The sequence below is a fragment of the Clupea harengus genome, chromosome 13 (assembly GCF_900700415.2).
Source record: "Clupea harengus chromosome 13, Ch_v2.0.2, whole genome shotgun sequence".
NCBI classification, from domain to species: Eukaryota; Metazoa; Chordata; class Actinopteri; order Clupeiformes; family Clupeidae; genus Clupea; species Clupea harengus.
The window spans coordinates 9,559,932-9,572,631 of record NC_045164.1 but is presented as its reverse complement, the minus strand read 5'-3'; the positions used below and the strand labels follow the sequence as shown (position 1 = coordinate 9,572,631).

Here is a 12,700-nt window from a genome sequence, read left to right as displayed (position 1 = left end):
GCACTGCTACGGTGTCGAGGGGCGGAAAGGAAAGTACTTTGTTTAACACAAGCAATTTGATTAAACATCTGAAGACGCACTATAGTGCTAAGTACACAGAGTCCACTGATGCTAGTGGCGCAAGACCGAAGCAACCAATCTTTACTGACGTCTTGCAAAAGAAAAAAAACGCGCACGCACACAGAGAGAGCGAGGTAGAGAGAAAGACTTCTAGTGCCACATAGGTTAAGTGATTGTTTGTGTACTTGAGCAGGAGATTCTTCTGATCCTTTTGTAACTGAAATGTGCTCTTGTGCTAATCCAGTAATAGTTCTGTTCACTTTTTGTTAAGCAGACTGTGTTGTTAACTATGCAGCAAATTGAATTGCCTTTATCTGGTTATATTTGCATTTTGTCTAATGTGATGATATTGTCTTTTTGAAGGCTTTTTTTGTGTGTTAAAACCAGAAAGCTCTGTTTATTTTTGGCTTGGGATAGCCTTCTGTTAATTTTGTACTATGACTTGACATAATCTGCAGAGGATAAAATAAAACCTGCCTCCAAATTAATTGCACTTTCATGGAGACCAAATCTAAGAAGTATCGGTATCGGTACTCGGTATCGGCAAGTACACAAATAAAAATACTCGTACTCGTATCGGTTTGTAAAAAAGTGGTATCGGTGCATCCCTACTCCAAATGCATACTTCTTCATGTTCAATGTTCTTCATGTTCATGTTCTCAATTTCACTCCATTTGTGTTTTTTGGCCACGAAACTAGTAGCAGTAGTGGAGTTTGGAGATGTCATCCATTTTTCGAAACTAGATTTACTTTGCTCTGCCCTCTTCATCAATTCTGAAACGGCTCCCCTTCTTGCCTCCCCAGCTAGATATTTCTCAGCAAATGTCGTGTGCTTCTGGAAATGTCTTTCAACGTTGTATTTTTTGTTGGCTGCTAACTTCTCGTCGCATATTTTACAAACTGAAAATGTATGGTTTTTGGCCAACAACAATCATAGGAAAATGAATCCCATAAAATATTTATACATACTGTATATCTAATTACAATTTAATCAAAAACAAATCATTCAGGGACCGATATGGTGCTGACAGTAATCTGATGTGTGTCAAACACAGTTCACACAGTTCTACCACGACCTAGAGTTGGCCTGCTCAGTTGGCGCTTGACAAGATTCCTTGTAACTACTCAAAGCTAAAAGCTCCAGAAGAGACAACACTACATATTAAAACGTACTGTACAATTTTACAATTGTACTGTATTTATTGCAACTGTAATTCATTATTGTAATGCCAGGAATGAGTAAATGTAATACAAAATCAAGGAATTATTAGAAACACAATTATTCTACAACTGAGACCCTTGTACACCTCACACTGAGGCCATTCCATGGACACTAAACATTATTTCATACATACATACATACATACATACTGTACATTCCACCCTACAAAGTTGTTAGGTGTGACCCCAAGTTATAAGCAATGAAATAAAAGCAATATCGGATGTATTAATGATTGTTAAACCACAGGCCACCCTTAAATAAGATTAATCATCAAATGTATTTATATTTTCAACTCTAGCAGCCAATATTGGTGATGAAAACAATGGCAAGTTGACCACAAACGGGTTCCTTTTCTGTTTTGGGAATGCTGTCAATGTATTCTATATTCTATCCATGTAAAAATGTCTGTAATTTTCTCAAAATTTCATGTAAGTTTTATTAGATAAAGATATATATTGTTGTTATTCAGCTTGTTTTGGATGAGTAGTGGCATTGATACGTAGCATTTTGGTACTTGACAAAATGTACTCATTCGAGTGCTTAGTGTTTTGCCTACAATTTGATATGCATTGCTTGTGAGACAGAGTTGGGTCAACACGTCGCGGCATGCCTAGACAAAAACACCAAACTTTCACTGACCATTGCCTCACCTACTGCCTGCAATCATCCCTTTTTGTCATATAGTATCAACACACCCAGGGCCTCATTTACTAACAGGATTGCGCCCGTTTCAGGCGTAAAATAGCGGGTAAAAACCTTAAAACCGTATTTACAAAGGTGGCGCACTTTAGATTACCGCTGCTGGGAGGGTATAAGGGAAAGTGGGTGTTCGTCGCAAAGAGATGGGAGGAGATGCGTAAAGTGCGCCTAATTATGTACCCTATTAGTAACGAAACCAGAGGTGTTTCAGGATGACATATCAGCTGCTAAATGAAAACTATGTGCCTGCGAGAAATTTTAAAAACACGAACATCAGAAATGTTATATTTTTTTTTTATGTTTATATTTCATACATCATTTAATATAGGCATATACAAAATTGTCCCACCAGCTAGCTGTTCGGCCACGCTTTACCCAGAATCGCCGCTCATTGTATGGTTTACTTTAAACCGTATTTTCCCCCATTCAAGCATTCACCGAGTACAGTGCTCGCCTTCTGCGCAGGAGTAACGTGTATCTATTCAGGAAAACAGAGCAGCATATTAATTTCACCTTCCATGTTTATTTTGACGTTATAGCCTATCGAGCGCAAGCTACCCCCAGTGCCATGCCAACCGAACGTCTGAAAACTTCAGTTGCCCCTGTTCACGCTACAACTCCAGTTTTCAAATGTATCTGCCTAGGGCAGCATTTTTGAATAGCATGGTTTTCAGTGTTCAGGAATACGTCATTTTAAAGTAAGGGGTGTCATGTATTCCTACCAGACTATTTAATGGAATGCTATGGAGCAGTTAACCTGGGTATTAACTATCCTAGCTATCTCTAGCTTAGGGAAGCATCTTAACAGTTTGCAGTTGCCTGTGTGTGATTAACTCATGTTAATATGTGTGAATATGAACTTGTGAACATAAACTCGTTAATATGAAGCTGCACAGGCACCCTGAGGGGTAACCATAGCAACCCAGAAACTCAATGTTCGCTGAAAAGTTTAATTTCCCAAAATCAGCTCACCAATAAAAGACAGTCTTGAATTCAAAGTGATCACAACTTTTAATGTGGACGGAAGGGCTAAATGGAGAAATATTTATGAGTTTCTATATTTACCTGGGTTAGTTTGCTGTAACCTCGTGAACCAAAAGCTCTAATTTTAATTTTAGCTCATCATCCATGGTGGAACACGTAGGCTCTTTCTTCCCTATTTTAGCGGAGCGCTAAATAACACTAATGGGCGGTGTTAGGCGCAGATGACGCGACGATGTTGTTGTTTGATAAATAGGATGCAAAATACCATGCGCTATTTGCGGTTTGGCAAAGGCGCAGATTAAGCTGCGGTCACAATGTTAGTAAATGAGGCCCCCAGTGTCTGACACACACCAAGGTCACAAATACTAAATCATAAATCTAAACCATGACACATGTCCATCAATCATTGCGAGAAAGACTTATCATAAATCTAGATGACAAACAGCTGTCCTTCAACTGACCTGTCAATCAAGCCAACAAAGGGGGGTCATAAATCATTTAGACAGAAAGTGCAGGATTGCATGGTGTTGGTTTAACTGCCTCATCTACAAAACCCACCAAACTGGACAAAAGGTCTTACAGTACGTCCAGACACAGCATATGACCACGCGGATTTCGCCAGGTGAAATTCCACCTCGGGCACAATTTTTACATCTGGCACAATGTACCCTGAGATATTAGTGTTTTCTGAATTTCCAAAGCCCAAAACACAGGGGGAAAGGTGCCGGCTGTGGATTAAACAGTCTAAGTAACTCTAAAGTAAATGCTTGCAGCTAACTATCTAGTTGAGAGAAGATCCCCAAACAGTTATGGTTCATGTCAACTAGTATTATAAACACTTCTAGTACATAAATAGTCTCTCCAACAAATTTGTTAATATTAAAATAAAAATGTTAATGTTACCGTCAAAATGTTAATGTTACCGTCTGTAAAATTGCACACTGAGCTATCGATAGCAAACACAAGCAAGTTGCAAGGAGCTTAATATACTGTATCAATTTTGAAGAAAACGTCCCAAAAGGCCACTGTGAACTTTTTATATTTTAATCTTTGTAGCATTTTGTGAATGGCAACATGCACACACATCCCTTGAACAATAATGTTACCAGCAGCTGTCTTGCTCCACACTGCTACGTTACTGTACTGTACTGATTGTCACCATCCTAGCTAGCTAGCTATGCTAGATAGATACCTCCCCAGAGTCTCTCGCCAGAGACGGAATAAAGAATAAGAATAAAGAATCTTTGTAGGTTATTAGCTAGCTTGAAATATTATATACAGATCTTAACTGCGTTCGAGAATGAGGTCAATCTCTTTACATATCGTGTATCATAGCGGCAGTGACAGGGGAGAGAGGAGGAACAATCTCACAATCTGACTTTCTGAGCTGATTGACTGAAACACAGAGCTGCCGGTAGCCCCGCCCCTTGGAAACAGCATGTGAACACGATAACCACTTTGAGGAATAGGGGGATCATGATTTTTCAACACTTAAAAAACACATTGTTTTACGTTTATAATTAGCACCGCTTGTGTCGTCGTGCTTTTTTTTATATTTCTATTTTTTCAATCTTTTTTTGTTTTCTTTCTAATGATTGTTGGGGGGGACACGTCCCCCCCGGGATCTCCGCCTATGGCTAGGATGTGTACTGGTAGTAGAAAAAATGCTCATCTGCATAGTAGACAACAATCATTTAAACGTTATATGTACCTTATTAGCAGCTAGCTAGCTACTAAGTGTCCGAATGGATCTTCGGTTAAAGTGTTAGCAGTAAGCTTACAATAATGGTCGAGAGCTTCAGTTAAGACCTACAATATTCAGTTTACCCTGACAGCATTCGTGTAGCATATAAACAACTAACCGAGTCGATGTAGACATAAAAAGTCGTATAGACACCTTTATTCACATAAAATATTTCCCAGTAACAGACTCCCGAGACTCTGCCATCTTGTTTCTATTTTTTTTTTATTACCCCTCTGAACAACGTAGGCTTCCAAATCACACACACAGCAAACTGATTGGCTCTCGGGTGGTTCTCATTTGCATAAAGTTAAAGAATCGCCAACTTGGAAGAGACGGATTCTTCATGCCGCCCAAACAGGCGGAATTCCGCCTCCCATTCAATCCCAATAAGAGCGACGCGAATTCCGCCTGGTCATATGCTGTGTCTGGACGTACTCTTAGTCATACAATGTCTTTTCTAAAGTCAGCAGCCTGACGTGTGTCACACAACCTGCCTAAGCTTTTCAATGTTCTCTGCAAAAAGAGGGAATCATCTGCTTGAATGTTTTTTTTTCCATCAGCTTTCCCTTCGTAGTAGACACCTGGTGGGACTATTTTCCATATGCAAAACCAAGCACCAAGCAATATGATGTAGGTGAAAATAACGGGGGGGATTTAAGTATAATCTTTGCTTTCATGAGATGAAAGGGTTACAGGTTAAAATGAAATACAGAATTTAATAGCATAATATACAACAGAATAGAATCAATTTTATTTTGGGGAAATGTGGTAATTGTTCTGGAGTCAGTTTATTTACAAATCTTGTGCACTTTCCAGTAAAAACTGCACCATAGACCTTAAATATCTCCGGTCATACTTTGTATCCTCTCACCACACTCATAGGTGAAACAGTTGAAGACTGAGCTTGAAGAGGAAAAGGAACCAGAACAAGACCTGGAATATCGATTTACTGCCTTCACCGGAGAAAATTAATTGAATGTTGCAGCTGTTAGGTGGTGACAACACTTAAATTATCTTATTCTTTAAATTGATGCAAAATAAACTTGTGATTCATTCGGAACATGGCATGGCACTTTGCTCCATTACAATAAAGCTTTTTATTTCAATTTTTCTACCATTTTCTTTATTGTGTGTTCTGTTTATTGTTTGCTGAAGCATTTTCTTTCATTAAACCTGATTTTCATCTACTAGGCAGTTTGCTCGCAAATTAAGTTGCATTACTTTGTTTTCTCTGTTCACGCATACCACACTAAAGGGTTCAAATAAAACACAAATTGGTTGTTTTTGACACCCTCTGAAAAATGCAATAATGTGCCTCTCGGGCCGTGATGCCAGATATGCAAAAAAAAACACTTTTAACAGCTGGCATAGGCAGAAAGTTACAAAATCGCACGCATACCAATTCAATTACATTTTATTTATATAGCGCCATAACAATACAATTGTCTCTAGGCGCTTTACAGAGCCTAGAGCCTGAACCCCCTTAGTGCAAGCACAATGGCAACACGGCAAGAAAAAACTCCCTGTTAGTCAGGAAAGAACCTTAAGCAGAACCACGGCACATAAGGGGGGACCCATCTGCTTGAGGTCGGCCGGGTGGAGATAGGATGGGGGGAGGGTTGTGTGGCAGAAGGGGATGGGAAACAACAGGTGTTGTACATATCCTGCATTTGGTAGGTGTACATAATATATATATACAGACATCCGTTGGTAAATACATGATACAAACAAGACCAGTTTAGTGGGTATATACTGTACTCAAAGGTTTACTGTTACAGGGGTAAGGGGAGTAGGAACAGAGAAACATGCTGATGGTGGCAATAATATATATTGTATATAAATTAGTGCTGTCAGTTTAACGCGTTATTAACGGCGTTAACGCAAACCCATTTTAACGCCGTAAATTTTTTTATCGCGAGATTAACGCGAATTGTTTTTTATCAATTTTTTTTTTTTTTAGATAAACATTCTTTTTGGCCTCGCAAACTGTGTAGTAGGCAAACGTTACGGTTTGAGTGAATGGTGAGCGCGATCCGGCGAAATGGATGATAAAAAGCTTCTGAATGGAAAGTTTACTTTTAAAAGTTGTGTTGTGCAAAAGAAGCGAGCTTCACTGTTGTCTGAAAATGTCAACAGGCAGCTGGCTGAAAGCAAAGAAGTAGTAGGCTTACCTTTTATTGGTAACCTAACTGTTACGGTTCATTGTTTCTGAAATAAGAGGCCTGACTGCTATGTTCCCAGCAAACTTGAAAAAAAGAAAATATTAAGCCATGGTTTAACTGCACTATAGGCTGAGTCCTTGTTTACCTGAAATGTGCACTTTATAATTTTATTTTGTACCGCCCTGTTTGGCAATATTGGTTTTCAATAAAATAAAACATTTTTATAAAGCAAGCCAATCAACTTTTCCATGTTGATAAGGGCATTCAAATAAAAATAAAATGATGGAAAAAATAAATAAACGAAGGGACATTTAGAATAGATAAAAAATTGCGATTAATCGCGATTAATTTTGAGTTAACTATGACATAAATGCGATTAATCGCGATTCAATATTTTAATCGTTTGACAGCACTAATATAAATGCTAGCATAGGGTATGAGGTAGAGTAAGTGTACGGCAGTGCGGTGGCGGTGGGTGTAATTGGCCGAGGGTTTCTACGGGCAGACCGGGTGGAGAGACTACCAGTCCCCCCAGGATTTCGCGGGCCTTTTTTGTGATAGTTGCGGCCTAAAATTCCTGATTTCGCGGGAGCTTTTCCAAAAAGTTGCGGTGTTTTTTAGGTGTTTGTTGCGATGAAATTGCGGGAGCAAGTGAAAGTTGCGATAAAAAAGTTGCGAATTTCCCTCTTTGTAATTCTAATTGAGTTATTGGTTGAACAAAAAGTAATTAATAAACAAACATTAATTAAAGAACAAAACCATTGATAAATGCCCCCCTAAATAACTTTATCAACATGCCAAACAAAAGATTACCAGGACTACAAAAATGTAGCAAAATAGGCTGTTCTGCCCTCTGCTTATTTAGGCCAGCAAATGTATGCTTGTATTGTTGTTATAGAAACGAACAGAAGTATAGTATTGGACTTTTACTTTGACATCATTAAAATGTTCGTCTCGTGAGAAGGCAACAGCTGTTAGACAGTTATCTAGAAACATATGCTAGCTACGTATGCTCATAGTAAACCTTGTGTTATGCTTTCCCTCACACCCTCGAAAACAATGACTACGTGTTTTGACTGTTTCATACTGTGATAAACATGTTTAAGTGACCTAAATATTATTTCCATGAATTGTGTTTGTGTTAGTGTTAATTATTAGTAATATAGCGATATGACCGTTATTCATTAATAATTCCGTTAATGGCTAACGTTAGCACTTGTTAGCCAGCTGTGCTGTAATCTGTTGTTGCTCTGATTCTTGATGTAACGAGTATAATAGTATAATAAAGTATAATAACGCACTGGTGGTGTAAAACACGTAGCGGGAACAGTACATAGGCTTTACTTATCCACAACGAAGTGCACCTGTTGGTATTACAAAAGGACCACCAGTAAGACTGAATACTATGTTATGAATGTTTCAGCCTTCACATATACAGGGGTTAAAGCAAAAAAAAATCCTTAGCCTGAACTTTTTTGTGTGTGTGGGAGGGGGGGGGGGGGGGGGGGGTCGTGTCCCGTGGCATGGACACATTCGCAGGGTCAAAAAAACAAACAAACAAACAAACATTTAGAAATGAATGATTGCAGATTATGGTGAGACTTTTGAAACTGCAATCCCAAGAAAGGTCAGCAATAGTACTCCACTTCACTACAATATGGTACTAACACATTCGCATTCACGATTTCTTTTGATATCAAGTTTTGCTGCTAAGCTTTGTCCTTGAAAGGTTACAAGATGACCTACAATCACAAGGTGACATGTTATAAGGGTATGTCACTGGAAGAAGATTTGATTTGCAACCATTTCATTGAGGATATGAAAAAGGACAGCGATTTACTTAAAGTGCAACAGTGAACTGTAGATAATAATGTAGTTTTATATTGCAACATTTCCATAATTATTTTGTTAATAGAGAATATATCAATAAAATAAATAACAAACAAAACATTAAAATGTTACAAGAACTGCTAACTTTAATGTTGGGAAATATATACAAAACAGGACTTTGTCCATGTACTTATTGGTGGCTTCGTCGACATTTAAGGAAAACATGCCGTTTTTTTTAGCTTTTCCGAAATACGTCTTTTAAACTCTGGTGTTATGCCGTGTGTGTTAAAATAGCGGCATGCCGATTGGATATTGACAGTTTAGTCAAACACACGTCACACACACGGTCAGTTATTGATGCCGGTACATCAGCTGTGGATGTTGCTCACAACAACGGTGTGTGTTGGAGAGCTAGTTGCATATATTAGCTTTCTCGAGCACAATATGCAGAAGCAAGCACCTGCTTCTCTTCACTCATTACACCAGCTACCAAAAGGCTTACTGTCCTTCCCTTCCCATCTCTTCTATCCATGCCCAGCGCCATTTACTTTCATGAACTTACTTTCCATCCTACTCTCCTTTGGTGTGATCTCTCTACTCGGGCATCTACGCTAGGCAGAGCGATAGAGAAAAGTCGGTGTTTAAAGCACATTTTCCCAAGACCCGCCCCAATCTACTTCTGATTGGCTAATAATGTTATTTTGAGAGCGGGAGAGTTGTGCTCCTTTCATTTCATTGGCAGACGAACTCATAAACTCGAAAGTGATGGTGATGATATCGAGACGTGTTTAAAAAAAAAAAAAAAAACGCCGCACGCCGGAAATCCGGCACGGTGCCGGAATACTTTAATCCCTGCATATAACCGGAAAAAAACAGCCTGTGTCACTGATCTGTCTGTCTGACGTCCTTCCTGCGTTTTCTGCCAGTCTCATTCTATGCAGATCAATCTGTTTTACTATCCTTGTTGATTTATTTTATCCGTATAGGTGTTTATGTGGTTCAATTTCATATATTAATTTAAAGTCGTCCAATTTCAAGTTATCCATTCTTCAACACTAGCTGCTACCTTATCTTCAAACAGAAAGTAATGTTAAATCTCCATGGCAACAGCTCTCAGGGGTTTGGGAAATAATCGGATTCATTGCTTCCTTCATTATTCACAGCAAAATAAATAATTTTTATTACTTTTCATTGATGTATTACCAGACTCTATGTAAAAAGGGCCACGCACACCTCGCAGAAAATTATAAAAATTGAAGCCAGATCTATTTCTGAATTCTCGGAGGACATGGGATCCACGTCTGGTGTAGCCATTCTCAGAACTCTGCTAGTGCAGGGCAGAATTTACGCCCTTGGTGTAGCCGCGGAAGGGAGAAAGTTGTGGGAGATGACAATGATTTGTCAAATTTGCGGGAAAGTTGCGGTGATGTGTTAAAATTGCAACGTCGCGCTGAATTCGCGAGGAATCGTTGAATTCGCGTGAATTGGTGCGATCGCAACATCGCAACTTCCTGGAGGGTCTGGACTACAGCAGCGTCCCATAGCAAAGATAGTCTGAATTAGGAGAGAAAGAAAAAGAACAGTGAGTGGGTAGAGTTTGGCTGTCCATATGCGTAGTTGAGGAGTAGTGGGGGTGAGGAGCAATGTTTCCACTTCCATCAGCAATTGGAACATGCTACAAGGGAGAGAGACATTTTTTGTTAGTAGACATTTATTTCAGAAACAGATAAGGAGATACCTTTGGGTAGTAGATTTACAGTAGGCAATATGGCCATTTTATCAGTATTATTATAAGCATTAGCAATGTGATAGGAGAGGAGAGGGAGAGGGAGAGAGGCTGCCTGGCTAGGTGTAAGGGAAAATTATTTAGTATATTATTTAGATTTTAGTCATAAGCTTTGTAGGGGTGCAAAACAGTGCACAATTTTCTGGTGACAGTCGCAGGACACGCCGTATGCTGTACCCGGGATCTGTCGCACTCCTTCACGGTACAACATACACTGTCTGTAGTCCAGTTTAGTTGATTAGGGGGGTATTGCATGTGTTTAGATTTGTTTGTAATAGGGATAAATATTTAGTTACATATGTTTTTTGAGTCTGCTAGCGGTTGCTATTTCGGGCGAAATTCGGTTTTCGGTTGGCTAATCTGTGGCTAATTTGCCTTTCCTAACAGTTTGGTGAACTGTTTTACCTTGTAATTTACCTTGTATTTACCTTCCCGTTGACTTGGTGGAGGATCCACCAAGTGGCCCTATGGAAAATCATCACAGGAGTGAGAGATGAGAGGCGCGCCACCAGAATGGGCAGGGCAACCTCCATGCCGGGATGGTTCCATGGCAATGTTCCGAAAGCCCATTATTCCGACTGATGGAGATAATTTCCAAACACTGTTAATGACTTAAGAATATAATAATCAAGTGCTTTGTATTAATATATTCCTTGTATGAATCATGTGCTTATGAAAGCAGGAACATGGCTTTTCTGCGTGTGTGTAACTAAGATTATTAGGTGCCACTTAGTCTGCATATGTACAAGAGCATGTTTAGACCAGAAGTGATAAGAAGGGTCGAACTGTGCTTCTTCCGACCTTGCAAAACTTCCATCCTTGCCTCGGACGTGAGAAATCCACCACGTGATTATCCCTGCTGAACGCTCAACTTCTGTCTATATAAACCTTGTGCGATGTGTTTATCATTGCTTCACTTTCAGCCTTGTGCTGGGAGTGAGCCCGATTGCAATTGTTGTTTGTCTAATAAATATGCTTATATGCAGCTCCGGAGTCCTGAGGTAACTAGGGTGAATTTTCACCTATCATATTTGGGGGCTCGTGACCGGGATTCCAACAACCTCAACGGCTCTCCACGCTGGGCTAATCATCAGGACCTGAACCTTACGGAGGAGTATGAGACTCTGTTTTTCTAAAGACCTCCAACTTGAATTGGAAGGAGGCCAGGGCCTGCCAGCGGGGAGAGCCGAGAGTGAAGGAAAAGAATTGGACTGTAGGGTGTGGACTCCGAGCTGTTTGTGAGTATATTGTTTGTTTGTTGTAAGTGCACAGTAGTATATTGTTGGTTTATTGTTTGTTTCGGTTTTGTGTACACGTGTCTTCGAGTGGGGCTGTGTTGCCTGTTCTCCGCGGGGTAGAGAAGGAATTCTTTAAGGTTACAAAGTTGTTAGAGATATTCCTGCTTGCCTCGTGTGTTGAACGAATTTGCTAGCTGTGTTAAAAGGTTGTAAATGAGAGATAAACCTGCGTGGTAGGGGGTCCTCCGCAAACTCTTCGGTTGTAAATGAAAGATAAACCTGCGTGGTAGGGGGTCCTCCGCAAACTCTTCGGTTGTAAATGAGAGATAAACCTGCGTGGTAGGGGGTCCTCCGCAAACTCTTCGGTTGTAAATGAGAGATAAACCTGCGTGGTAGGGGGTCCTCCGCAAACTCTTCGGGGTAAATGAGAGATATATCCCCTTGGCCACTGGAAGCCTGTACAAACTCTTCGGGGTAAATGAGAGATATATCCCCTTGGCCACTGGAAGCCTGTACAAACTCTCTAGACCTATTTCTAGACGACTCCGGAGAAGTCTTTTAAAGGTCTATCCATTCCCCTTTACCTGGTGTTTTGCTGTGGGGTTGATACTAACTGTTTTAGATATATTCCTGAGGGAGACGAATTAAAAGAGCTATCTCCAGTCTGCTTAAGAGATAAAGAATTTGCAAGAGTCAGAGATACTCCTGTGTTATTTTTCTGTGGGATTGAGACAAACTTTTTACAATGGGTAAAACACAGATAATTATAGTCATAATTTATGTAATTAAAGGACTGATTTCGCATTACTGAGATGCCTTGACCCGGAACCAGTAGGGGACTGATCACCCCAGGGAAATCCCCTGGCCTCAACCTCCTCACAAAACGAGAGAGATGGAGGACCTCTGGTCGGGCTCGGGTTGACTCAGCATTGCGATCTCAAGAACAAACTATGAGAGTCTGAAAATAGAAACATA

The 12,700-nt window shown here is 39.9% G+C and overlaps 1 protein-coding gene across 7 annotated transcripts in view; it reads left to right on the top strand.

The window, feature by feature from the left end:
* LOC116223235 (leucine-rich repeat-containing protein 27) overlaps positions 1-5,774 on the top strand; it is a 74,858-nt gene extending 69,084 nt beyond the window's left edge. For 4 of the 7 annotated variants that reach the window (XM_031579251.2, XM_031579250.2, XM_031579246.2 and 1 more), the window contains one exon: positions 5,592-5,774. In XM_031579251.2, coding sequence (XP_031435111.1) covers positions 5,592-5,681 — 90 coding nt within the window. In that variant the 3' untranslated portion in view covers positions 5,682-5,774. Of the gene's footprint in view, positions 1-5,269; positions 5,340-5,591 lie in introns of all 7 variants that reach the window. The other 3 variants (XM_031579249.2, XM_031579248.1, XM_031579252.1) reach the window with 3 other exon arrangements.
* Positions 5,775-12,700: the final 6,926 nt, after the last annotated feature.